Source organism: Cnephaeus nilssonii (genome assembly GCF_951640355.1).
Source record: "Cnephaeus nilssonii genome assembly, chromosome: 19".
NCBI classification, from domain to species: domain Eukaryota; kingdom Metazoa; phylum Chordata; class Mammalia; order Chiroptera; family Vespertilionidae; genus Cnephaeus; species Cnephaeus nilssonii.
The window spans coordinates 9,616,115-9,643,750 of record NC_137090.1 but is presented as its reverse complement, the minus strand read 5'-3'; the positions used below and the strand labels follow the sequence as shown (position 1 = coordinate 9,643,750).

The 27,636-nt window shown below is 46.0% G+C and overlaps 1 protein-coding gene across 3 annotated transcripts; it reads left to right on the top strand.

Annotated features, from left to right (window-relative positions):
* The first annotated feature begins 368 nt into the window (after positions 1-368).
* Positions 369-25,085, top strand: SOCS7 (suppressor of cytokine signaling 7). Of its 3 annotated transcripts, XM_079798441.1 has the most exons (10): positions 369-1,520; positions 9,167-9,231; positions 11,850-11,954; positions 12,396-12,497; positions 13,364-13,494; positions 13,997-14,165; positions 16,971-17,099; positions 17,693-17,828; positions 18,223-18,371; positions 19,756-25,085. In XM_079798441.1, exons 1-9 carry the CDS (start codon positions 553-555, stop codon positions 18,341-18,343), a joined length of 1,926 nt encoding a protein of 641 aa, XP_079654567.1. In that variant the 5' UTR covers positions 369-552; the 3' UTR covers positions 18,344-18,371; positions 19,756-25,085. The 3 variants fall into 3 exon arrangements, with proteins under 3 accessions (XP_079654567.1, XP_079654568.1, XP_079654569.1); XM_079798442.1 differs by lacking the exon at positions 12,396-12,497 and having other exon boundaries at positions 438-1,520; XM_079798443.1 differs by lacking the exons at positions 11,850-11,954; positions 12,396-12,497 and having other exon boundaries at positions 438-1,520.
* Positions 25,086-27,636: the final 2,551 nt, after the last annotated feature.

Genomic DNA, 27,636 nt, shown 5'->3' with positions numbered 1-27,636 from the left:
GCCAGGGGTGATACAGCTTGTCAATGAAGAAAGGACTCCGCCTCGGTCACACATCGCCAGCGGCATAGGCAGGACCAGAAACCGAGTTACCCCCGAGGCCAGCAGCTCTCCCCCGAGATCAGACCTGGAACCCCAGGGCTGGTCCCCCCTCGCCGGCAGGGGCGGCTTCGGCCTGAGCGCCCGGGAAGTGAAAAGCCAGGGTCGGGACTGGGACCAACAGCCAAGCGAGAAGCAGCTCGCGGCCAATAGCGGGCCAGGCCGCACGTGACGTCACGCTCCCCGGAGGCCCGCGCGAGACCGCCCTGGGGGAAGGGGCGTGGCCACCGCCTCCCGGAAATGACGCCACCCGGGGGCGGTCCTCCGCGGTGGCGGCGCGCGGCCTGGGCTTGCGCTTGCCTCCGCGCGCCCCCCGCCCCCCTCTATGAGGCAGAGGCCGCGGCGGCCGTTAGCGCTGTCGCTCCGGGGCCCGTGGCGGGCGGGGCTCCGGCGGGGCCCGGCCTAGTCCCCACCCCAGCCCGGCTCCCAGCCGCCCGCCCTCCCTCCCTCTCCCCGATGCAGGGGGCCGAACTCCGGGATGGCGAGGCGGCGGCGGCGGCGGCCGCTTCGTACCGAGTCCTGAGCCGCCTGCTCGGCTACGGAGAGGCGGCCCCCGAGCCAGGCCCTCCGCCGCCGCCCCCGGGCCATGGCCCCCCGCCGCCATCCTTCCTCGCGCGGCCCGGTGCGCGGGGCTCCCGGCCGCCGCAGCTGATGGTGTTCCGCAACGTGGGTCGGCCGCCGGAGGAGGAGGACGCGGAGGCAGCCCCGGAGCCAGGACCCTCGGAACTGCTGTGTCCCCGGCACCGGTGTGCCCTGGACCCCAAGGCCCTGCCCCCGGGGCTGGCGCTCGAGCGGACCTGGGGCCCGGCGGCTGGACTGGAGGCGCAGCTGGCAGCTCTGGGGCTCAGGCAGCCGGTGGGGCCGGGGGTCAAGACGGTTGGCGGTTGCTGCCCATGCCCGTGCCCCCCGCAGCCGGCCCCTCCGCAGCCCCAGCCGCCTGCTGCCACCCCGCAGGCCGGGGAGGACCCCACGGAAACAAGCGACGCGCTGCTGGTCCTGGAGGGCTTGGAGTCGGAGGCCGAGAGCCTGGAGACCAACAGCTGCTCGGAAGAGGAGCTCAGCAGCCCGGGCCGCGGAGGAGGAGGTGGCCGGCTTCTGCTGCAGCCCCCGGGCCCTGAGTTACAACCCCCGGTGCCCTTTCCGCTGCAGGACCTGGTCCCTCCGGGGCGCTGGGGTAGAGGGGAGCAGCAGCAGCCGCCGCCCCCGCCGCCGCCTCCTCCCGGGCCCCTCCGGCCGCTCACAGGCCCTTCTCTGAAGGGCTCCCTCAAAATCCGCCTCAGTCGCCTCTTTCGCACCAAGAGCTGCCACGGCGGCTCCGGTGGCGGGGCCGGGGCCGGCAAGAGGCCTGCGGGAGAGCTGGCTGCTTCCGCGGCGAGCCTGACCGACGTGGGAGGCTCTGCCGGCCGGGAGCCGGACGCCGGGAGGTAAGACCAGCTGGGGGTCTGGCAGGCAAACGTGCCTTTTGTGCTTCATTTCCCTTTTATTCTCACGAGAGCCTGACCATTCTTAGGACGTGGTATTCGTAAGGAGGCAAAGAATTGGGGCTAAAGGTGGTGACATCGCTCGTTAGGTCAGAGCTAATTATGGGAAGCAGCTTTCACCCTGAGTTCATCCCCCTTGATATTTCTCACCTGGTTAGCATCTCGCTCGTTCAGAGATGGTTTGAAACCATGCCTCCACCCCCTACCCTACCCTGGCCCAGCTTTTAAAGTTTTCCCAAGGTGTCGGTCTGCCATGAACGCTCACAAAGAGATTGCTGGAGATGTTTGTCCTTTGGGACAAAAAGTTGGCGTTGCATTTTGACCACCTCGCTTATTGTTACTCTTTCTGTTCTACCAGCACCCCACCCCCTTCACTTTCATGCATACAAATGATGGGGTGAGTTGTAGGCCCACAGTCAGTTGGGCCTCTCCACACCAAGATTTCATGTTTTCCTGGTTGGTCTCTTACGTACTTGGTATCTCAAGGCTGTGTGCTGAGCACTGTCAGTGGGAATAGAAAATAGCTTTGCTGTCAAGCCCATGTGAGAATTCTAAGTCTGAGGTATAAGTATTGGTGCATGAGTCCCAGGTTAATTGATGAAACTTTCAATCTTAGACATTTGAGGGTTTTTCCCCCCTGCATTTCTGAAGGGTGGACTGCTCTGTGTCATCCAGTATATTGGTTTAGAAAGCTGTCAACTTCTGTGTCAATGAAATGAGACTTCCCTTGTGGTAACTGCCGTTGTGGTTTGTGCTGCTGAATGGATTCTTAGAAAGATTGGAATTGGTTTTGGTGCAGCTCATGTGATGGATCCTTGAGACACACTGGCAGCCACAACTCAAGGCTGAAGAACAGGTAGACGACAGATTGAGGACTTTGTGCACCAGAATCACGTGGGGAGCTTTGAGAAAAGATCAGTATGTCTTGAGGGCCCAAGAATTTGATTTTTAAAAAGCTCCCCAGCCCTGACCGGTTTGGCTCAGTGGATAGAGTGTCGGCCTGCAGACTGAAGGGTCCCAGGTTCGATACGGGTCAAGGGCACGTACCTTGGTTGCAGGCACATCCCCAGTGGGGGGTGTGCAGGAGGCAGCTGATTGATGTTTCTCTCTCATCGATGTTTCTAACTCTCTATCCCTCTCCCTTTCTCTCTATAAAAAAATCAATAAAATATATAAAAATAAAATAAAAAGCTCCCCAGTTGATCCTGAAGTATGACCTGGACTGAGAACCACTCATCCATGGACTTCTCTTTTCAAGGGAACTTGGGTACTCCAAAAGGAAAGTGTGGGGTTACTTTGATGTTGCTACCCTTCCTGAACAGCTGTGCCAGGGGCTTATTTTGGGTATCAAACCAAACCAAAAGTCCCTAAAGAAATCAGTAGGTTGATGCATGTTACCCCTTCAGGTAGACCTGTTTCTGCATTTGCCTCCAATGAACTCATGCTCAGGTCCTAAAAAGTGTGTGGCTGCTGAAACAGCTCTTTTGTAGTAGGCTCTGCATTCGATGCTCCACTTAACCAGTATAGATGAAATTTTCATCATATGGGGGAGGGCAGGATTGAAGCTGTGGGTAATGACATAGGACAGATTGCTAATTTTCTTGTGATTTGTCTTGCCTTTGTTCCATATTGACCAGGCCTTGGTCTGAGATTCCAGAGACGCTAGATATGAGGTGTGGCGTGAAATTAGCTGCTCCGTCTAATAGATTAGGAAGAGGAAAAGGCATATAACATTATACGGTTTTTGCCTTTGGAAGCAGAATTTAATGGTCATTGGCTGCTCTGTCACCAACCCTCACACTAAGCACAATACAGACTTCTGCTGCAGAGCAATTGGGCTGTAGATCTGCAGAGCTTAGTTCAGGGCACTGGAGAATTACATTTTTTGGTCCAAGGGCTTTTTCTGATGAATTGGAGAAGAGCTAGGTATTTGTGTACGAACGTTTGGTTGACTGCTGTTAGGAGGCAGCTTGTTGGGCAGAGAATGTGAACACCTAGACTTCATTTAGAACTCCAGCATCCGCTGTGGGATGCTGGCCAATTTTGTTTTCTTCATGCTTCTCTCTTTTTATTCTTTAGTAACTAGCTCCCTATCCTGACCTTGTAGGAATAGAGTGAAGACAAGAGAAGTGGAGATGGAATATTTTGTGCTTTTGGAGCAGTAATAAGATTGAACTGGTGATATATATGTTTTTTTTAATGCTAGATTTGCTTGTTAGCTTTTACACAGCTTACTATGTGCCAGTCTTGCTGGCAGCCTCGCAGCTGTGAGAAACTTGGTAAGTTTGGCCAGGGTAGTTGTGATTTCTATGGATCTGCACCTCCTAAGGAAGGAAGAATGAGTTTGGATATTTAGCTTGTTCTCTTGTTTTGATTGGTAGGACCTGGAAGCTGTGAGAAATCTCAGTCTCTTGCCAGAAGGTATATGCCTTCCTCCTTAATGATGGTTGGAATCTCTGTAGTCTTTGCTGTATAATTTGGGGCTTTTACAGTAACCTCTGGATAGGATTCTCTTTGCTCTGCTTAATATCTACCTTTCCCACAGTTATCACTAGAAAATGCTTCCTATAATCATTTTATAAGGCTAACAGTTTCCATATTTTAACATTAAGAAAAACTTTAGTTCCTTTCAGATGTTTAGAGTGTGCTCAGTGGACCTGCCTGGTTATTTTGAGCCTTAAATCTAGTTTGAGTTAGCTTAGAGAACTCTTGAAGCGAAGGATGAAATGGGCCCACCAACTAATCAGGTTTCTGTGGTGGAGAACTGGGCTAAGCCTGTAACACATATGTTGAATTCACAGAGCTGGGCTTGGTGCCTGAGGGCTTCAGTGTAATATAGAATTGCTATTTCAGGAAAACCAGAGAAGTTCCCTTTTCTGTTTCACATATGTTGAGCTGATTGTCTTCCTTTATATTTGGTGAGAAATGGTATTTGATCTGACTTTTTAAAAAATTATCACATAATACACACTTGGTTGTAAAGTTTCATTGTTTTTCTGAGTTAATGGCTAAGGCTATTACTACATCGATCTTCATAGTTGTGAGGTGGAAAAATGGAGAACAGTTCTGTAGTCGTTTTCTATCTATTTGTTTGCGGGGGGGGGGGGGGGGGGGGCGGGGAGGGATACAATTCTGGAAAGAGAGGCAGGCTGCCTTGGCATCAGTTTGGAACCCTGCTGTTGTGGACAGAATTGGCAGACATGAGAAATCCTTTTCTCTGTTTCCTTGGGTCTTCAGGTCCAAGGGGGTAGTTTTAAGAAATAGCATGACATACTGAGAGCAAAATGATTGTACGGTGTGTGAGGAAGTTCTGACTCTATGTTTGAGTTTTGGGTCCATAACTCTATTGATCTTTTTAACTATTTTTCACAAAGTGGTTGTGGTTGTGGTTGGCAGCTCTTGTTTGGAACGAGCAGCCTGGCTTCAGAAAGCTCTGTCCATTTGAGTCTTGTATCTTTCACTCCTTGGTATTTCCCCTGCTAACATCAGTCCTAAGCTTTTAGACCTTGCACTGTACCTTTTGGCTTTTCCCTGGAAGTCCCCTCCATAGGTTCTCTAGTTGGTTTATGATGGAGTTTTGGACCTGACCTTGCTGCACAGATGTCTGTGTATTGGAACTAAAAATGAACACAAGGTTTTTGTGCCTGTAGCACATGAACAGACACTGGCTTATGACGTGTTGGAAATGGCACAGGCTGGCTGACTTGGCACTGTGTGCTTCAGCAGGGGCAGAGGTAACTTGCGGCTGTAAAGCCTGATATTTGGACATTCTTGTTTGGAAGTTACTCTAGAAAAGAACATGTGTAAGTCTTAAGGCATCAGTAGAGGAGATTAATGGACAAGGAAGGGAAGGCATTGCTATTTCATTGTTTATATTTTACGTTTCAAGGAATTTGAAAAGTGGCCAGTGGTTATATCAGTGTGTTGTCGGCCTGTCTAGTCTAATTCTTTTAACTCCTTTTATCCCACAGATCTATTGCCATACAATTAGCCATTTTCAGAGTGGGGATGGACAGAGGCCTTCTGTCTCTTTGTTACCTGCAGCACAGGCAATGCTTAGCTGTCACAAAGGACAGCTTAGCCTCAAAGAAGACCTTTGCCTAAGGTCTCCTGCCACCCACCTGAGGCATAGCCCCCCAAATCCTACCGCACCCCACCCCCAAGTCTTTCTGCTACTAAGATGCACATCGCCCACTAGCAAAGTTACAGTGGCTTAACTTTGCACCCTAATGCTTGTCGAGGTGATGTGGGGAGAAATAAAATAACATGGGAATGGGTTATAGAAAGGTTAGTTAAAAATGTTATCCCTATCATTCATGCTTAAAAAAAAAACCAGCACATCCAGCTTTTATCATTTTAAATGTTTCATGTATACAAAAGGAGGTGTGTGTGTGCACTATAACAATAAATGCATACCTAGGCACTCATCTCTAAGCTTAGCAGATAGAATGTTACCAGCTACCTTTGAAGACCCCTGTGTGTTGTTTCCTGACTCTATCTCCACAGCTACTGTAACCACTGTCCTCAATTTTATGTTAATCATTCCCTTGCTTTGTTTTTTTAATTGTCATCTAGATTGGTCTTTTCATGAGTGACTGCCATTAGAAAGCTCCCAGGATCCTTGAGACAGAAACTGCTTTGGATTTTCAGTTAGTGTCTCCCCGAAGAGAGAAAGAAACATTTATTATTAGCCTTTCAGCCTCTTAGACCTACCTCTCCAAGCTTCCAGCTCTGAGGCCCCCTTATTTGCCAGGAAAAAACCCATCCCAGGGCTCTTAAATGACTCCGCCTGGGTTAGATTTGTATGTATTTCTTTTTCCAGATCCTAGAAACTATGATTTCCTTCTTCAAAATGCTGGGGGCGGGGGAGGAGACGAGGTGGAGTGAGAAGGCCTTCGCAAGCTGTGTGCATTTGGGTACTGCGTTCTCCAGTACTTGGCACTGAAGAGATTCGTCCCCAGCATGGGCAGATGGCAGAGGAATGCAGCTTCCTTTGAAAAGAGGCAAACAGCCAAGTGGCTGAGGTGTGAACCCTGTGAAAGACCAGTGCTTTAGGCTTCTCCGTGCTGGGTTTGATGTTGCACCATAGTTATCAAGTAAAAATCAGTTTGGAAGCTCTTCAGTCTTAAGTTCATGTCCAGTGGAATTACCTTTCTATTTCAGCCCTCTGGAGTGTTGGAATTAAGCTGCAGACGGTCATGAGCAACTTTTATAAACAGGGACCATGCATGCTTGTGTCTTGTATGATGCAGCCATGTCTCCCGTGGGTGCCATGGATGGGGCATTTATAGTGGGCACCATCATTAGACGTCTTGAGTCTCAGCATGGAGGGAGGTTGCAGAGGAGGGAGTTCCGGAGCGGAAATCTAGCTTCTGGGCTATTTTTGAGTAAGATCTTTACAGTATGGTTTTAAAATTTCGTTTGAAGTGAGTTCTGAGAATCTCAGATATCTATGCTCAAACATAAATGCATAAAGATCTGAAATAAAATAATTTTAAATACGATTTTCTTTGCTTCACCTCTCCTACATTGGTGCAGTTAAAGTTTCATTTAGTCCTTTGGATGAGAATAATTTTGGAAGGTCAGCCAGCTACAAGGCCCAGAGTCAGGCCCTCAAATCAGTGGTGGGAAGTTTTTGTTTGTTTGTTTTTTATAATTATTTATTGTTGAAAGTATTACATATGCCCCCCTTCTTCCCCATTGACCCCCTCCAGCCTGTCTCTCCACCCGCCCCCCTGCCAGGCCTTCAGCACCCTGTTGTCTGTGTCCATGGGTTATGCATATATGCATACAAGGTCTTTGGTTGATTACCTCCCACCCACCCACCCTCCCCCGCCTTCCCCTGAGATGCCACACTTGTTCCATGCTCCCATGTCTCTGGATCCACTCCATTCATCCGTTTATTTTGTTACTTATATTCTACATATGAGTGCGATCATGTGATACTTGTCTTTCTCTGACTGACTTATTTCACTTAGCATGATACTCTGCGGGTCCCTCCATGCTGTCTCAAAGGGTAAGATATTCTTTTTTACTGCTGCCTAGTATTCCATAGTATAAATGTACCACAGCTTTTTTATCCACTCATCTGCTGATGGGCACTTGGGCTGTTTCCAAATGTTAGCTATTGTACATTGTGCTCCTATGAACATAGGGGTGCATACATTCTTTCTGATTGGTGCTTTGGGTTTCTTAGGATATATTCCTAGAAGTGGGATTGCTGGGTCAAATGGTAGTTCCATGTTTAATTTTTTTGAGGAAACTCCTTACTGTTTTCCATAATGGTTGCACCAGTCTGCATTCCCACAGCACTTACCATTTGTTGATTTGTTGATGGTAGCCATTCTGACAGGTGTGAGGTGATATCTCATTGTTGTTTTAATTTGCATCTCTCTGATGATCAGTGACTTTGATTATTTTTTCATATGTCTCTTGGCCATCTGTATGTCCTCTTGGAGAAGTATCTATTTAGGTCCTTTGCCCATTTTTTTTTTTTTTGGCCCCGTTTTTTAATTGCATTGTTTGTCTTCCTTTTGTTAAGTTGTATGAGTTCCTTTTATATTTCGGATATTAACCCTTTATCAGATGTATCATTGCCAAATATGTTCTCCCATACAGTGGGCTCAGTGGTGGGAATTTTTTTAAAAGTCTGGTTTATTGAGGTAGGATTTATATACCACCTAAAATTCACGTTTTTATGTTCTAGTTCTATTAATTTTGATAAAGGTATATAGTCATCATGACGTCTGTCACAATCAAGATGTAGCATATTTTCATCACCTCCACAAGTCTTTCCCTAGTGGTTGTCAGTTCAGTCATCCTGAGGTGATTTTAAAATAATGTGCACGGTTTTATTTATAAAATTTATCTTTATTGTTGAAAGTATTGAACTTAGCACATTTCTAGCCAGAAGGTCTATCTTTTCACAGGAGATCTGGGTTTTTCCAGCTCGCTCCCTGGAGCAGCTTCAAGGGGAAATCACAAGGAGAGTGTGTGACTGGCAGTTCAGAGAGGAGAAGGGGCCATCTGGTTTGGGTTCCGGGCAGAGCCCCTAACCTAAGGAAGCCCCCTTGTTAGTTGCTGGCTTAACCCATGGCTTGGAGACATTTGTGCATGTCTTTCATGGTTGAAGATTACATGTGCATCCTGCAGTGCTGGTCTCCAACCCAAATATGTTCCCTGGTTCACTTTGGGACCTGCTGTCCTAGCGGCAGGCCCAGAGGGAAAGCACCTGGCCAGATCAAGAGGCTTTTTCTTGGTTCCCATATGAAAATCAACCGTGTTTCTGACTTCTTCTAGAAATAGACTTGCTAATTACCACTCAAGGTGTTTTACTCTTTCAATGTGGTGGGTGAGGAGAGATCCAAAGGGATTTCTCATGCTTTTGTAGGCTGGTGAATGCTGTAGCCAGATCTATTTAAGGAATTGCCTTAATTATTTTATTCTCCCCCTTTAAATTTTAGGCTTTATTACAAAACTGTTGCTGATAATGACTGGGTTTGCTTTGTTTTTCAGTGCATATGGAATTGAGTGTCGTAGAGATTTAACCACCCCCCACCCCTATTCTCTCTGTGCTCTCCACCCCCTAGGAAACCCAGGTTGACAAGAACTCAAAGTGCCTTTTCTCCGGTCTCCTTCAGCCCCCTGTTCACAGGTAAGGGTGGTCTCTTTTTTTTTTCTTCTTCTGACATCTGAAAGCAGGAGTGTTCTGAGACCTGTCAGGAAACACAGATGCATTGCAGAGGGAGCTTCAGGCCTATCTGTGCTTATTTTCTTCATTCCCTGCCTGCTGAGTTTGGGGTGGGGCTATTTTTATGGTGTAGAATGTGTTCTTGACTTTGGATGCTTTATAGGTTGAGGAGTGACTGCTTGCTGGTAATTAAGTGACCCTGGCAGTTATGCCGTCCTTAGTTCAGGGTCATCACTTATAAATTAAAAGGAGGAATTACAAATTTATAGGCTCGAAATGCATGAAGAACTCCTGAGAAGTCATACAATTCCTGTCTCTGCTTCCAAGGGAGTTCATGGATTATCTAATAAACATGACCTATGATTATCTGGTCTATTTTTAAAGACTTTGGGCAAAGGGGATTACATGAACTCTTGTCTTACCCATTTTAGGGGGTAGCAGTTCTTACAGCTGTTAGAGTTCTTTATTGTGGCTAATTTAAGTCTGTCATCTAACAGCAAGGAGCACAGTTGCTAAAGTAGGAAAGCAGTTGAATGTCCTTTGGGCAACTGCCTTCTCTTTAATGGGGAACTTTTTCAGAGGGAGACCTTTTGTTATGTCAGTCAGATGTGAAGCTCCTGCTTGAATAAGCTGGCTGCATGAAAGAAGGTCTTCGGCACATTGCTTCAAGTCTCAGAAACTGGGTACTCATTGATGGTGACTGAGAAGATTTAAAAAAAAATCCCAATTTCAAACTCTTTTGGTACTGTGTCTCTCAAAAAGATGATTGGAAGAATTATGATTAGGGATAGACATTTCCAGAGTTAAGCAGGCTAGTGGGACCCCCCACCCCCAGCCCTTACTACATAGACAGCCATGAGCTGTCAGAACAAGTGTGCTGGTACCTGTAATAGGCACAGGTGAAGAAGGAGATCTCTGTTTTTACCTCAAGCCCAGAATTAATATTTTTTAAATATATTTTTATTATTTTTTAAAATATATTTTTATTGATCTCAGAGAGGAAAGGAGAGGTAGATAGAAACATCAGTGACGAGAGAATCATTGATCGGCTGCCTTCTGCACGCCCCCTACTGGGGATGGAGCCCGAAACCCGGGCATGTGCCCTTGACCGGAATCGAACCCAGGACCCTCCAGCCTGCAGGCCAACATTCTATCCACTGAACCAAACCGGCTAGGGCCAGAATTAAAGAATCTTATCATGTAGTAATATGTCTTTCTGGTTAATAATTGTTTCCTCTCTAAAGTAAGGAACACCCACATTTGAAGGGTTCTTGTTTCACGCAGCTTAGCTCTTTTGAATTATATATTTTTATTGAGGTGCTACACCTACAACCTAGACCTCTCTGACCCTTCAGGAGGCACACTTGTCTGGGTTCATTGCATTGCTCTGGGCATCTAGGCTATCAGTTACTAAGCTATGTGATGAGTCCAGCATGTACTACAACTTCCACTGATGACTTTTAGAAGAGCTTTTCTGTTTATCTTAATCTATGTTCAAGAACTTTGTAAACAACAACAACAAAACTGTATTAGGTTCTAAAAGCCCTGCTCCTGACCTTTTAGAGACATTGGTCTTTAATAATAATAAAATCCAACTTAGGGGCTAATTGAGCCTCCTGAATAAGAAAAAGATGTTGGAAATAACACCCTCAAATTAGAGAAATCCCGAGTTCTGACCTATTTTTGGCTGTCAACCTTAGTTAATAAAATACCCTTCATCCTCTGGTGACTCAATGGAGAGAGGGTAGCTAGGGCTGGGTGGCGAGGAGGAATGTATATGGCAGAGAACAGAACTGCGTCACATGCTGGGAAGTAAAGAGAAACCACATGTCATCTCCCTAACCTCCCACCCCCAATCAACTTCCTACTGAGAAGCTTCCTCGAAGCTTACCTGACTCTTGGCTGACTGTGGAAGTAGTTAATTATTAGGGTTGTAAATGTACTTTTCAACCTTTGTAACCTCAGCTATTAGGAACTAATTCATATCTGAAATGGGTTCTCTTATGAATGAATAGTCTGAACACTCTAGACATGGAAAGCCATTTAGGAAGAAGTTAGGGCTAACATTGGGACCTTTATTTGCATGCAGTGTACCATGCAGCTCTTATATTTTTTGGCACTTGCTTTCTATGTCCACTTGGGCTTGTGATAAGCTGCTTGCTTTGCTCCCTAAGGCAGAAATTAGTATACAAGTCTGTAAAAATAGATGGTGTGGTGTTATTTTAGTATACAAGTCTGTAAAAATAGATGGTGAGGGTGTTATTTCCATTTGAATAAAGAAGATTGCTTGGTCAAGGTTATATTGTCAATGGCAGAATCACAATTAGTTGACTTTCCCACTGTCAAGTCCATGTTTTTATCCTTAAAGAATCCTTGACCATTAAGATGGTAAAGAAATGATAGCATTTAAAATTGACTTCCCAGGTGTTTAGGGGGTGATTCCAGCCCTGGGAGCATTAGATTTGGAGCTTTTTGAGAGCCAGGGACCTCTAACTTCCCTTGCTTGCCCTTTGCTTTCCTTTGCTCTGGCCTCAGCTTTGGGCAAGGTGTTCTATAACGTGCTTGCTCCATGAATCCCTCAGGTGAAACAGTATCGCTTGTGGATGTGGACATCTCTCAGCGGGGCCTGGCCTCTCCACACCCTCCAACTCCCCCTCCTCCTCCGAGAAGAAGCCTCAGCCTCCTAGGTATAGTCTCCTCCACTCTACCTTCCTGCTCTAGTGGGAGTGGGATCTGTTTTTCTTTGCCAGGAGCCAAACAAGCTCCTGGGTTTCTAATGATGAACCAATTATTTCCTGTCCCTTTCTCAGCACCCCTGTCATCTCCTTAAGCGGTTGAATGAGTGTCTTACCTGCATGCTATTACAGCATTTATTATCCATATGTTGATTAGATCTGCATTTATCTTGCCCTGAATCTCAGCTAGTGGGCTGCTTTAAGAATATCCTTACCTTCCTGCAGAGGAAGCCAGATTAAGATGATTGTTGCCCTCTGTACAGAAAGATAGGGTGAAGGTCAGGCCATCTTGCCCCAGAGGGCAGCCTGATGATCCTTCTCCCTCTCCTCTGCTTCACCTTGCCCAGTCTGTGCTCATATTTCTGAATCTTTTGCTTTTGTTCTCTCTTCTAGATGATATCAGTGGGACGCTGCCTACATCTGTCCTTGTGGCTCCGATGGGGTCTTCCCTGCAGTCTTTCCCCCTACCTCCGCCTCCTCCACCCCATGCCCCAGGTTAGCTTAGCTTAGAGACAAGACTTGCAAGAGTTGGGAGTACAAATGATAAACTTTTTGAAGGATGGGAGAAATCTATTTATGGAAATAACCGAACTTATAAGAAAGCTTATAGAACTCCTTGGAAATGAGGCCAAGAACTGATTTTACTAACCTGTTTTTATTTATGTAATTGAATTTGATTTTTGTTAGAGATAAAGGACTACTGAATTTTTTTTTGTCTTTTTGCTACTGAGACTTTGTTGTTGTTGTTTTTAATCCTTGAGTAGACATCACTGAGGAAACTAGTTTAATTTCAGGACAGTGAGGAGGTTTAATATATTGCTGGTTTTCAAAGTTCTGTGGTTTTTCTAAGCTTTTAGTACTGACTCTGCAGCCTTGTAAATATGTAGCAAGCATTTAGTAGCCCATACCTGCTTTGCCAGCCTCCAGTACCCAAGGAATAAAATGAATGAAATCGGCATTTTTTTCTACTTGCCTGGCAAAATCGTTACACTTCCTGGGCAAGTAAGCGAGTCACTATTTCCAAGGCTGCTTTACCGGCATTTCACCTCGAGGTGGGAGAAGTTGGAATCACTCTAGGCTGGTGAAGGCCCTGAAGTAGTCACCTTAGTCAGGTTAGTGAGCAGCTCCCCACCTCCTTCCTGGGGTTCAGTGCCCTCACCCATCCTTCATAGCTTACACAAGCCCACACAGCTTTTGTTCCAGCCCATCAGCTCTTTCCCACTGCTTTGGCTTTCACCCTTTCCAGCTTAGCTTCTAATGCCTTGCCCTCTTCGGTTAGCATCTCTGTTTTGGGAGGAGGGTGTACTTGTGGTTGGGAGCATTGAGGGTAAGCAAGTGACCACAACTCTCTCGCCTTGCAGATGCATTTCCGCGTATTGCTCCTATCCGAACAGCTGAATCCCTGCACAGCCAGCCCCCCCAACACTTCCAGTGTCCCCTCTACCGGCCCGACTCGAGCAGCTTTGCAGCTAGCCTTCGAGAGTTGGAGAAGGTAGGTGGCACTTGAGCACTGGAGGCTTGCCTCCTCTCCCACTCCCTAGTTCTGTATCTGGCTCCCTTTTTATTATTTTTAGAGGGAGAGTAGTTTCCTTGTCTCTATATTTATAGTGACAAAGCAAGATGCTACTGTTATCAATTCCATAAAATATATTGTAAAATTGAAACGGGGGGAGGGGGGGTGGTTGGGAGACCTGGAATTGAATGTGATAAGGAAAGGTGTGGAGAAATGTTTACATAGTCTAAACTGATTGTGGCAGATTAACTGACTCGGGTCCCTCTTCTCTTCTTTGAAGGGCCTTGGTAATGGAATTGTAGAATTTTCCTTCTACTTTGGAGGGTTAAAAGTATATTGAGCCTGATGTTTATTGCTCTTACAGCTTTTCCCTACTGAAATGCTTTGGAAGTGGGGTTCTCCTGTGGTAAGATAGATTGTGCTGAACACTTTGACATTTCTCTGTTCTGTTAACCACTTGACCCCTTTTTATCTTTGATAGTGTGGTTGGTATTGGGGACCAATGAATTGGGAAGATGCAGAGATGAAGCTGAAAGGGAAACCAGATGGTTCTTTCCTGGTACGAGACAGCTCTGATCCTCGTTATATCCTGAGCCTCAGTTTTCGATCACAGGGTATCACCCACCACACTAGAATGGAGCACTACAGAGGTAAGAGGTGCAAGTGTTGGGGGGAAGCCTTTCTCTACCTTTGTTATTTGACTTTTTCATAGGATGGGTTCATAGAAATGGAATTGTGAAATGGAGAAAGAATCTCATAGAGTCAATTGAATGCTGATGTGGGCACTGATTTCAGTCACTAGAAGAAAAGTTGGCAGGGGTAGGGATGAGAGAGAGTAAGGGTTCCATTTAAAAGTATTTTCAGCATCTTGTTTCCTAAATAGGAGGGCCTAAACAAGACTAGTGAAGAACAGAACAAAGCCAGTAAAACTCTCTTGGTAAAAAAAGAAATAACCTAGACAAATTCTCCCAAACTTTGTTCATAATTAAACTTAACATTTAGAGATACTTTCTATTAAATCGTATGGACGGAAAGGAAAATTTAGTGTTGATACTGGATTGTTCTGTTCTAAATTTCTTTGCCTGATAGTACATCAGCTCTTCTGCCAGTCAGCATGGTGATGATAGTTCTCTCTTGGTCAACTTTGTAGTCTCTTAGGAAATAGTCATCAGAACTCCAAGAGTCTGTGAAATCAATGTGCTTTATACACTGTCTACCTGCTTCCCAGGTGGTGCCTCTTTCTCTGTGGTCATGTTGTGCGGAATGTTGCCGTCATGTCTAGAAGATGACTTGTTTAACACCACTCTGCATTAACTTTGCAGCAGGGCATTCTGTACTTAACGTGGGCCAGAAACTGTGACAGTCATTGGTGGTAGGACTGGATAATATATCATTTGTTGAAACATCTGCATATGTTATAAATTTTAAAAGTGTAGAGAACTTTGGGGAGTTTTAGGGACTTGCCTCTCCTCTCTCTCACACTCCTCCCATGTGTGACCACCTTAAATGAGCTGTATTAGACATCCATCCCAAATGAGTCTCTTTCATGCTCTTCTGAGGCACCACCATGTCTTTTCTGCCTCCAGCCATGTTCTGCTGGATTTATTTGGTTTGCTTCTCTTGTGAGGCAGGAAGTAGCTGTTTAGGTCAGCATGGTTTCCTCTGCCTCTACCTTTGTCTTAGAGATGCAGGAAGAGAAAGGAACTTCAGTCTAAAGACCTGAGCATTAATTAGTTAGATCCTTGTGGGATAGACTGCTGCCTGTTTTCCTGCTGTTTCTAAAAGCAAAAATCAGACAAACAAATGCAAAACAAAGCATTTCAGAGTGAAGTATTTTTATAAACCTATTTTAAAATAAATGACTAGGCCATGGGAATAAATGTTTGACCTCTAGGTTCCTGATAGGTGAGATGCCAGGAATGAGAGAGCTCTTTCAAATGGTTCTCCAGTTACTTTTTATTCAAAGGGACTTTTCTTTCTTGAATAAATGGAATTTTTAATAGAAGCCTTGTGGGCCTTTTAGTTGCCAGTTTGCAATAGAGCATTTGTCTTTGTCTTTTTAAGTGATACTGTAAGACTAGCTAGCGAGACTCAGATCTGCAGTTTTCTTGAGTGATTTAGTTTCCCCTTTGTGGGTGATTCTTTTGGATTTAGAGCTTTAGTTTTTTTTTTGTTTTGTTTTGTTTGAAGTCCTGGAAGTTCAGATTCCTTTTTACCTTTGGGATCTTGAAGTTTGGGGTGGGATCTTTGTAACATGTTGGGGCATAGAATTTTAGAAGTTAAAGCAAAGACTTAGAATTTGATTTTTTTGTGCCCAACACATACATGAATGGGTAATACTCACAAAACCTCTCTTCTTGTCTTTCTTCAACTGTCCCATGAATACTTGAAAACTTAGATCTTTTTGAGGGGAATGTCATTTAAACTCGCTTTTGCTGTGGCAGTCTTTTTTCTTTTTCTCCAGTTACAGTTGACATTCAATGTTAGTTTCAGGTGTACAGCATAGTGACTGCACAGTTATATAACTTACAAAGTAATACCCTGATAAATAAATCGAGTACGTATCTGACACCATACACAGTCTCTCTCTCTCTCTCTCTCTCTCTCTCTCTCTCTCTCTCTCTCTCTCTCTCTCTCTCTCTCTCTCCGTATATATATAGTTAATCCTCACCAATGGATTTTTTTCCCCATTACTTTTTCATAGAGTAGGAGGGAGGAAGGAAGGGAGGGAGAGGGCTGTATGTCCTCTTTGGAGAAGTGTCTATTCAGGTTTTCTGCCTGCTTTTTATTTTACATATACATCCATCCATGTGTATGTGTATATGTATATGTGTGTGTGTGTGTGTGTGTGTGTATTTCAGAGAGAAAAGGAGAGGGAGAGGGAGAGAGAGAGAGAAACAACAATGATGAGAAAAAATCATTGACTGCCTGCCTGCTTTTTAATTGGATTTGTTTGGGGGTTTTTTGCTGTTGAGGTGTGTGAGTTCTTTATAAATTTTGGATATTAATCCCTATGGGATGTATCATTGGTGGATATCTTCTCCCATTCAAGTGCGAGTCTTTGTTGATGGTTTCCTTTGCTGTGCAAAAGCTTTTTAGTTTGATATAGTCCCATTTGTTTATTTTTTCTTTTGTTTTCCTTGCCTAAGGAGATATATCAGAAAAAAATATTGCTAAGAGAAATTCAACAAAGTATTTTTATATCTTTTTTCTGACTTGAATTTATTATTTACTTTAACAAAAGCCTTGTAAGACCTAATTTATGTCTTATTAAAGGCAATATCTTTCTTCCCATTAACTATAGAACAAGTAGGAACAGGTGGCTTCAGGGACCTTTGTCTGATTCAGCTTGCCCATAAAGTCTTGTCCTCCGAATGATAAAAATGTGCAAACCAGCTTCCCAGATCTTTTTAAAATGTTTTACATTTTTACCTCTTCTTAATTTTTACTGGTAGGAACCTTCAGCCTATGGTGTCATCCCAAGTTTGAGGATCGCTGTCAGTCAGTGGTGGAGTTCATTAAGAGAGCCATCATGCACTCCAAGAATGGGAAGTTTCTCTATTTCTTGAGATCCAGGGTTCCAGGTATGGCTGTGGTTATTATAAAATTATTTAACTTACTTGGGTATAGTCCAGTATAGTATCAAAATGCACCCTCCCTCCAAAAAGGCCACACTTGCTTAAAGCTTTTTATCTTGGCTCTTATAGGAAACACTCTTTCTAGAGTCCAGTGGTTAGTCCCCTACCCTTGTACATTAATCCCTCAGCGTATGAGAAGGAACCTTTGCTTCTCTAACCACATGAGTGAGAAAACGGAACCTTCCTCTGATGTCTAGGCATCATGTGAATATTTTACACTCTGAGATGTCTCCTTGTCCCTGATCCAGGCATCTTACACTGACATGTGAAACAGAGGTGAGAGCTCTCAGCTCATTTGGGAAGGTAAAAGAGTGTTCACTAGAAAGGCAATGGTGAGGGTCAAGAATAGATTCTCTTGAGTGAAATCTAGTAGTTGTAGTTCTGCAAATGGAAATCAGCAGCCTTTGTGGAAGGAAGCTTTTGCCCAGAACACATAGGTGAACTATAAAGAAGCCCATTTCCTTTCCCTGGACTCTTCATAAGGGAAGCCATAGCTGATTGTTCCTACTGAATATTTCTCTTGGTTTTCCTTCTTGAAGGACTGCCACCAACTCCAGTCCAGCTGCTCTATCCAGTGTCCCGATTCAGCAATGTCAAATCCCTGCAGCACCTTTGCAGATTCCGAATCCGACAGCTCGTCCGGATAGATCACATCCCGGATCTCCCACTGCCTAAGTATGATGCGGTCTTTAGGGCTGGGGCAGGAAGGAGGGTTACTTACAAATGGTAGTGAGGCCTGCAAACCAGTTGCACCGGCAGAGCCTGGCAGTGTTCACAGGTTTCACTTCTCCTTTGTCCTGACACCTAACTCTAGAACTGTTGTTCCCTTGCAGCCAGAGGGAGGAAGGTGTGTGCGTCAGCCTCCCTTCTGCAGTCTCTGTGAAGGTGGAGGGAAGGAGACAGAACTATAATAAAGTGGGAAAATGGGAATTTTGTTAGGGTTGCAAAGTCTTTGGTGCAGTCTCAACCATATAGGGATTGAAAAGAAGGAAGAGTTGAACAAAGGTGGTCTTTCTTTTCAATCTACATAAATGACACTTTGTGTGTATTCCTCTTATGTTTTTTACAGACCTCTGATCTCTTATATCCGAAAGTTCTACTACTATGATCCTCAGGAAGAGGTATACCTGTCTCTAAAGGAAGCGCAGCTTATTTCCAAACAGAAGCAAGAGGTGGAACCGTCCACGTAGCGAGGGGCCCTGCTGGTCACTACTGAGGGTATGAGCTCTCTGCCTCTCGTCCAGCCATGTCTCTTCCTGGGCAGTTGTCATCATGCATGGGCCTTGTCCTCCCCGCCCCGCCGCCCCCCCCCGCCATCCCATGTGTATCCAAACATCTGCCCATAGAGTTACCACATCTGATAGCAGATTCCCCAAGGGGCACCCCAATTGGAAAAGAGCAGGTAGACAAGGGAGACTTAAAGAAGAATATTTTTGCCAATAACGTGCAGGCTAACTACTGGATATGAAGAAGGAGAAGAACACACACGTGTAACTAAGTGTTCAGCCTTCTCTCATACTGCAGCTGAGCTCCCTGATGTCGCACAAATGATATACAAAGCTGGAAACCAAAATGGAAGGAATCTTCATCAAAGGAAACACAAACATGCCTTTAATTGCAATAGAAATACACTTCAAGGAGAGCTCCACTGTGTCCCATGGCTCGGAAAGGGGTAGAGAAAAAACAGCTCACTCTTCCCTTTAGAGATCCATTTAGGCCACTGGAAAGTAAATGGTTCAATAGAGTAAGTGAATTAACTAAGGAATTCATTTATATAAGAGGCTATTCTCCCATTCCACACTAAGTTCTACTCATTTATTTTCCCATAAAATATCATGGAATACTGGTTTGTGCAGATGAGTTCTAATTAGTCTTTTACATTTCATTAAGGTGAACATTGAAAAGTAGAGGTGAGTAGGGACCAAATTCCCACAGAATAGTGATTTTGGTAGTGTGGGTTTACATGCACAATCTCACATTCTAGTGATGGGGTGCTTGACAACCCATCCTCCTCTTCCTTTAGTGTGGAGTTTCCTTAAAAAAAAAAAAAAAAAAAAAAAATATATATATATATATATATATATATATATATATATGTATATGTATATATGGAAGGGAGAGGAAGGAAGAAATAGAAACAGTGATGAGAGAGACTCATTGATCGGTTGCCTCCTGCACGCCCCCTACTGGGGATCGAGCCTACAACCCGCAACCCAGGAGTGTGCCCTGGCCCTGGCTGGGAATTGAACTGGTTCATAGGTTGATGTGCAGTCACGCCTGCCGGGCTCAGCTCCTTTTTAATCCCTAGAGTACTAGTAGGTAGGCCTTGGTGGGGAGGGTGGTGGAAATAGGTGGAAAATTAAGGACTAAGGGAAATGGAAAGAGGGAAGTTAGAACTAGTTTTTGGCATCCAGGTTGTAGGCTACTCAGGCCTCATGACAAAGGCTGTTGCTGCATCCCCAGCCAGCTACAGTGTTTGTGGGAGTGTTTGGCTCCATTCTTCTTTTGAGCTATACTACAGAGGCTGGGCTATGCCTTCACTCTATTCTGGTTCCACTCTGTTGAACCACTCTAATTTTTTTTTACTTCCCCTCCCCACTAGGTATTTGGTTGCCAAGCTCCAGTTTTGAAGAACCAAATGAAGGTACCATGAAAAGAGGAGTGAGAAAAAAACAAGAGGAAATAGGAAGGGTTGGGATCCTCTGTGCAAAGACTTTGGTCCCCCTCGCCACCCTGGGGCTTGGAAGAAGCACACAACCACACTGAGTGGGGCTCCAACCTTTTCCATCCCTCCCATCTGGTGTCTTGGAACTGGATGAGCTCCTGGAAAACTGGAAGAAGTCTCAACACTGTTCCTTGTTTTGGATATTTGTTTTGGATATTTACATTTCTTGGTATGGAAAACTCAAAGGCAGCTGGGTTTTGCGCCCATTGGATTGGAAGTGGTGTGAAGGGTGAGCAGGTCCAAAGGAGGGCTGGGGAGGGGATTGCCAGTGCCGGTCAAGCAGCTGGTGCCAAAGGCAGAGTGCGAGTCTTCACCATTGACCTTGAAGAAGGGGAGAGAAGGAGTCAAGTGCAAATGAAGTTAGGAGTTTCTGAAGGATGAGAATCTGCTTCTCTGTAAGCATATGTAGCTTCAGTAGGAGCAGGGAAGAAAGGAGGTGGGTGGTCTCAGAAGATTACTGCACAAAAACTGGCAGATGGCCTCTGCTGGGGGAAGTAGTGACTCCTTGAATCCTTTCCTTTTAATTTAGGAACCTGATTTCAGAATCACCTCTCATAGAAGCTGGATTCGTTTTGTTTTATTTAATTTTTAAGCTTTGTGACCTCAAGTTAACCTCATTCTTTCTCCATCCTCAACCAGTTCCCCAAGATAACTGTACATTTCATTCTGGTCATGGTCACGTCATTCCTATTGCTTTCGCCAGCTGTCAAGGCAATAGTTTTCTCATCACCTGAGCAGTAGCGCTCCAATCATGGCTGCTAACGTTAATGGAGCATGCCTCCAGATTCTTAATGGCAAACCGTACCCATGACTTAGGAGCCAGTGTTACTTACCTCCAGATGTCTGTCAGCCAGTGAGAGGGACTGTGGAGGAAGGCCGTGAAATGAAGCTATCACGGTTGTGCTCTTCCTACAGAAAGCTCTCTAGTGTCTCAGCCATAACAGGATGTCCTTAGATCAGAGAGGAGAAGAGCGCTACATCTCGTGGTTTATCACTGTCGTCCCCCTTCTGGAATGGGAGGTAGCAAGGGCTTCTTAATTTTCCTGTGTTCTTTCTGGCAACCCAAACATTTCCCTGAGATCCTGTTTGCCCTCCTTTCACTGGGAGTCTGTCAGATGCTGATTTCAGAGTTGCCAGTCTTCCAGTGGAAGTGGGAAGGAGGAAGACAAACTCCAGTGCTTCTCACTGGTCCTCAGTTTTCTCTGAAGCAGGCCATTGTCAGATCATGTAAGATTATGCGTTTGCTTTTATGTAGTTACTCTGGGGAAAGGTTTGCTCCTAAGATGTGGAAGTTGAGCTGTTTGGTCTTTACTACTCTTTTGCAGTAGTGTTCCATTAGACTGCCTCTTTTGCTTCCCCTGTGCACATCTCTGTCTCATCTCATTAGATAAATAGTACTGTCAGGTCTGTGGTTTCCTGGTGGCTTGGGGTGAGGCCCAGTGATTTTGGGCCTCACCTTGTAGCTGAGCAGGGAGGAAATGTGCATTGTTATTGCCTCTGAAGAGGTGGCCCACAAAATGAACTGTGAACCATAAACACAGCCCACCTCTGGTTTGTCAGGAGGGACCTCTTTCTGGCTTCCATGGTAGTACTACCAACCAGTTAAGGCTGTGATCCCAGAAATGGACTTGACCTGTGAGTCTTGCTTCTTGAGGGTACAAATTAATTTGCCATCTTGCAGAAAGCACCACCCTCACCCCCACCCCACCCCCACCACTGTAGAGCCTGAAGTCTGGAATCCATTGAGATCCTTGAGTGGCTGGTGTGCAGCTACCTGGGATTTTTTTAAAACCATTTTAGCTATAATTTACAAACTATTCTTAGAGTTTGTTTGCCTGGCTCTGGGCTAGATATTGAGAAAAACACGAGAAGTGGAAGACATGGTATCTGGCCTTCATGACCTTTTAGGTGACTGCCACACAGGAAGCAATTGGAGAATGACTCTGTGGCAGAGAATTGGGGCTGTGTTGAAAGAAATTCAGAGTGGTAAGATCCGGGTAGACCAGATGGTGTAGGAAAGCTGAGGCGGTGAGGCTTTGGATCGTGGGCGAGGGCAGGACAATAAGTTGAGAAACACAGGAGCCAAAAGCATGGAGGCAGAAATCTGCATGGTGTGTACTGAACAGTGCACAGCCCCACGTTAGAGCGGAAGCACTTCAGAATCCATTCTCAGTGCGGTGGTCTAGACCGAAACTTCCAGGTATTGGGCAGATCTGATTGCTGATGGCTTATGATTGGGTCCAAAGCCAGAAGTCGCCTGGGTTCCTGCCCATGGCCAAGGACCTCATTGCTCTCAGTGCAGCCTGGGTGAGGGAGGCAGAGCTCCCGGACCTCTGTGGTACCAGGGTTTCTATTGGAGATTTCCTATGTTCAGGTACAAGTCCAAACCCTCCGAGGAGCCCCAACCTCACCCTGTCCTCCTCTTTTCTGGGAAGGGTGGTGTTTACCTGTGTCCGAGATCTGTGCTGCAGCCTTGTCCTTCCTCCGTAGCGTGGGCTAAAGACCGAGGAGTGCAAGGGGAGACGGGCTCCACCAGATGTGGAGGAAGAGGGGTGGCGGAGGTGCCAGCCTGCTCAGAGAGGAAACGGGGAGCAGGAGCGGCTAGCCTGTGGTCAGCACTTCCCTTCATCTCTCTGGCTGGGCCCACCCCCTCCTTTGCCAATTCTGTGCAGTGCTCATTGAAATGCAGTCTACAGAGGGTGCTTATTCCTTTTGGTTGTATTTTAAAGTCAAACTGGAAAAGGCTCTCACTCCTGGAGACAGACCCCTCATTGATAGCTAAGTGTGGGTGGGTGGTGTCAGTCCCCTGAGGCCCTCCACGTCTGAGGAGCCTGTTTCCCTTCGCACTACTCTGTCTTTAGCCCACTACTCTGGAACCTTCCTCACTGTGAGCTAGTGACAACTACTGCTACAACTTGCTACTACTTGAAACTCTGTGCTATAGGAGCACATGAGTAAGGAGGGTCGGGGGGTTGGTGTAGGGACTAGGTAAATGGGTGACGCTGGGAGTTTGGGACCATTGGTGATGACCTTGGCCTGGTCTCCTGCCTGTGCGTTATCGTGAATGTATATTCGCTGGAGTCTGAGCTGAGGACTGCAACCATCAGCCTCCCGTGAGGAAAGGCATGGCCGGAGCTCGCCGCCCAGTCTATGCTCCTCCACCTCTTTTCTGCTTTTCACTTAGTGATTTTGCAGGCCCCTTAAGAAGGCTGGGAATGATGTTAAGATAGCCTCGAACACCCATGCAGTGCACATCCAGGAAGAACTGGGGAGCAGGGAGAGTGGCTAGTGGTCCCAGATCTGGGTGTGAGAGAGTAGAGTGGAGCTGATGCCCTGGGGTGGCCGCCCATTCCGGCTTCACTCAGAGCCCCCAGAAGAGCTGGGCCTGCTAGGAGCCCTGAGGGCTCAGCAGTGGGTGGGGGGTGGGAGGAACTTTTCCCTTAGGTTCCATCTGTCTGCCCTGCTGCCTCTCCCTTGGCCTTGAGCCCTGAGCTTGGAGGACTGGGCACTGGGAGAGCGCTGTGGCTGCTGGAGTCAGTGTGAGAGGAGTGTGTGCATTGTGTGTGTGTGTGTGTGTGTGTGTGTGTGTGTGTGTGTGTGTGTGTCTTCATTTGTGGAAGTCTTGTCACCAGTTGGGGTGTTGAGAGCATCTCCATTGGCGGGAGACTTGCCATTTGTTTTCCACTTTTAAGAGAATGACATGCCCCCTGTCCCTAAGGGAGGAGCTTTTGAGTTAGACATTTTCCCTATGGGAATCCTCTTGGTTTTGTCTTGTGGGAAAGGGGGGAACAGATGAATGATTTTTATCTCTTAATCGTCAACACAGCTGTTCTTACACTGAATTTGTGCTATTGCATACATGTAGCCATCTTTCTTTTCACTGCAGCAGTGTTTATTAGTAGTTCAAAATGATTTATTTGCTCCTGGGGAGTAAAACCTTTTTTATTAAAAAAAGAAAAAGACAAAAAAATGTGACCCCCCTTCCCCCATGATCGTGATCAGATTATTGGGCCACAAAGCTCAAGAAGGCAGAGTCAAGTCTGCCAGTCGCCTGATCTGTCCTGTTTTGACATTGGAGCCTTCTTGCTCAGCACAAAATGACAGGAGGCCTGCAGATGTAGAGCAAAGCCTTGGGAAGAGCGAGGTGGGGTTGGACCGCAGAGACGGGCACTGGGGACTCGGTGCTGCAGCTAGAAAAATAGAATAATGAATTGTATTTAAAATATTGACTCTAATCTGCCAGAGCAAGACCTTTCTTTACATGCAGATTCTATGTTGTCTTTGTCCTTCTGATCCCTTCTTGCCCTTCCTTGGTGTAGGTGCTGTCCATTTCTTTCCTGTCCTTTCTACCTCCTCCTCCCATCTCTTTCCCGTCCCCTCTACCTCCTCAAAAGCCAGTCCTGCATGCTGAGTCTGTGACTTGCCTTCACACCCATTTCATCTCATTTTGAGGGTACCTGGAACTGCTCCCTCCCCGTCTCCCAGCCCCCCTCCTCTGCCATGCCAAAGGCATCAAGGGGCAGGCAAAAGGCAGCCAGCCGCGGCGGAAGACATGCATGTCTGGTTGCAGCTGGACTACGATCTCATAGTTGCCCCTGGAGATAGAGTGCAAGGAAAGCTTAGGACACTCTTGATCAGAACCCAGGGTAATCACAGCCCCGCTCAGAACTGCATCCTAAGCCCCTACCCAGCTCCGGTGGAGCGGAAGGCTGGTCTGACTACTCCATCCTTGGTGCTCCGCTGAACAGGGACCCTCCCTCGCTGTTAGGCCCAGAACCTATTCCAAGGGACAAGCATAATCCAGGCACCAGGCTGTGGGCAGGCCAGGTATTGGAATGCCCAAACTGGTGCTGCCTGTGGCCTAGCCACTGCTGTACATTTTTTGGTTATTTTTAAGAAACTCAAGACGGGTGTCATTCTGTGCTTGGGTAGTTGCCAATTCTTCACCAGAGGGGATCCACACCCCCTGCAACCACTTCTGCCCTTCAGCCCCCACCTGCCACCCATACCCCTGCCCTCCTCCAAGCCAAAGCGTGGCCTGGCTTTTATCTTCCCATTTAGTTTTCCTCCTCTCCTCTCCCTTTTTGTGCTTAATTTATTAAAATAGTTACTGTATAATTTATTTTCATAAGCTATAAAAAATTACTAAATGGTTAAAATAGACTTGCAGGCCAATCTTAAATGGGGTGGGAGGGGCTGAGGGTGGGGTGGGCAAAGATGTTTTGATATAAACAAAACAAATGCACTTTGGGTGTGTTTTGGTATTTTTCTGGGGCTAGAGGGGGTGGGTTGGGATGTCCCTGTAGATTAGTTCCAGAATGGGTTGTCTGTATATATTGTATTAATAGGCATGATTGACTCTTGTAAAGGGACGTTAGTAGCTGCTGCAGGTCCTGTTTGGAACCCCATGTACAATTCCCAGTTTTTTGTAAGTGTCAGTGCGGGAGACATTTGACTCTTGTGTTTGTATCTCCTTTTTATGGTTGCTGTACTGACCCATGTCTTTTTGGGGAGGGGTGAAAAGAGATTTGAAATAAAAATGTTTAGAAATTATTTCATGTTATTCGAGTGTGTGGTTTTCAGTCCCTCTCCATCTCATATGACTCCTCACACCATACCCCCTAAGGTCAGATGACCCACTCTTAGGGATTGGGGAACCCCTGTGACATTAGTCAACTTGAGCGCATTCAGAACTGGGCTTGTCAGAATTAGAGATGTTGAAAATGAATTTTGAGTCTGATGACTGCTGCTCAAAGCTGCCTTCTCCTTCCTTAGGACATGCGGGAGCTTTCTGGGACCAAATGCCTCAGCCGTTTGCCTTGGTGAGCAGTGGTATGGGCTCATGTTTTATCTTAGAACATAGTCATTCCCAGTATATATCTAGGCTGGCAGTCAAGGTTCTTTCATACATTTATCTGTATCCCTCTGCCTTTCTAGCTCATTTCCTTGAGCTGTACTCCTTGGGGAGAAAAAGATCAGGTATGTTTCTCTGACAATTGTGTGTACTTGGAGCCACTCAAGTCTCTCCTCTTCACCTTCCCACCCAATCCATTACCAAGTTCCCCACTGAGAGGGCCCATATACCACCTCGGCACATTTTGGGGAATTTTCTGCAAACTCTCTGCATCCTCAGGGTGGGAAGCATGCTGAGTAAAATAAAACCAGAGTTCTCAGAAGTTGCATTTCCTGAGGACTAGAAGTGCCTCAAGGAGGGAGTCTGGGAATCCCTGGTCCCCGTCAGCTCACAAGTCCCAGGTTTGAGGTCGGATGAAATATAACATGTCAATGACAGCATTAACTCCTGATTAAAGATTTCTTTTCCTTTTGGAAGAAAAGGTGCTCCAAGCTATGAATTGTGAGCAGCATTACAAGGGAAAATGCTTAACTCAGAATCAGCAATTCAAATGCTCTAATGACCAATACCAGTTGGACACAGTTGGTCAATCATAGGGAATCTTTGCTAACATTATCAGGCAAGAGTGTGAGTGTGCATCTCTGAAAGTAGAGACATAGGTTTTCCTCACTTCAAATTGGCATCATTCATATTGGGATTGGTTTGTTTGGAAAGAGGTACTAGTCTCTTCTGACCTGGGTGACAGAGCCAGGGAAGGAAAGACATTCTTTTGGAAACAGGGAGCCCAAAATTGAACTACCACCTCCCATCCTCTACCCCCCAAACCTGAAACCACTGCTCCATCTCCTGTGTTCCCTGTGTTCTCCTTTAACCATCACTTTAATTCTCTCACAGGCTGTTCCATCTCCTCTCAGCCGTGTCTCCTACACACACTTAACTTACTTGAATTCAATGATAAGCATGTGGCAGATAGCAATAGTGCAAGGGATTTCCTCCTCCGTTCCTTTGTGTGTCCGCCTGATGGAAGACGAGATGGGAAGTGAATTTTGGTTCCCTCCAGCCTCTCCCAGTGTGAGCAGCTTGTGCATAATGATTCCCGTGCCTATTTGTGTCACGTGGGTTCTGAAGACCAACCATGTTCACCTGGTGCTCAAAGGCACAAGAGTTGATTCTCGTTCTGAAGAGGCACCAGCTGGGTTGTCGTTCTCTAATGAGGCCCCTTCCCAAGAGGTTTCCAAGAGGAATTTTGACTGCAATGTTATCCCGTTTAAGCTGTGATTTCATCACGCATCTCCTTAATTGCCACCTCCTAGTTGAGGCAGTCGCCTTTTTCACCTGAACAATTCAACTATTGCCCAACTGGTCTTCATGTTTCCCCTCGATAGTCCTTCCTAAGGCCCTCTAAAAATAAAGATGTACTTCACTTCCTAGTTTAAAATCGTCCATGAGCCCAGCCATCATGGCTCAGTGGTTGAGCGTTGACCTATGAACCAGGAGGTCATGGTTCGATTCCTGGTCAGGGCATATGCCTGAGTTGCAGGCTCGATCCCCAGTATGGAGCGTGCAGAAGGCAGCTGATCAATGATTGTCTCTCATCATTGATGTTTCTATCTCTCCCTCTCCTATCTGAAATCAATAAAAATATATTTAAGACAAATAAAATCGCCAATGACTGTCTACCTAGAGAAGAAAATCTTGACTCCTCAACTTGACATTCCAGGCTGTTTCTCCTCTCCTGCCACACAAGCTGCACTCTGGTCACAATGTGTGACTCGAAGTTCTCAGATCATGGCAGCCCCTTCCTTCATGCCATCCCCTCTGCCTGGAGGACCTGTACTTGTCACTCTCTTTACCTGCAAATATTCTGCTCATTCTTCAAGGTTCTGCTCCAAGGCCTCCTCTGG

Bases quoted from the DNA above. Each gene is read 5' to 3' on its own strand.
- SOCS7 (XM_079798441.1), top strand. From the start codon at position 553: ATGCAGGGGGCCGAACTCCGGGATGGCGAGGCGGCGGCGGCGGCGGCC. The intron at 11,955-12,395 runs GTATAGTCTCCT...TCTCTCTTCTAG, and splicing joins AAGAAGCCTCAGCCTCCTAG to ATGATATCAGTGGGACGCTG. The intron at 14,166-16,970 runs GTAAGAGGTGCA...TTTTACTGGTAG, and splicing joins TAGAATGGAGCACTACAGAG to GAACCTTCAGCCTATGGTGT.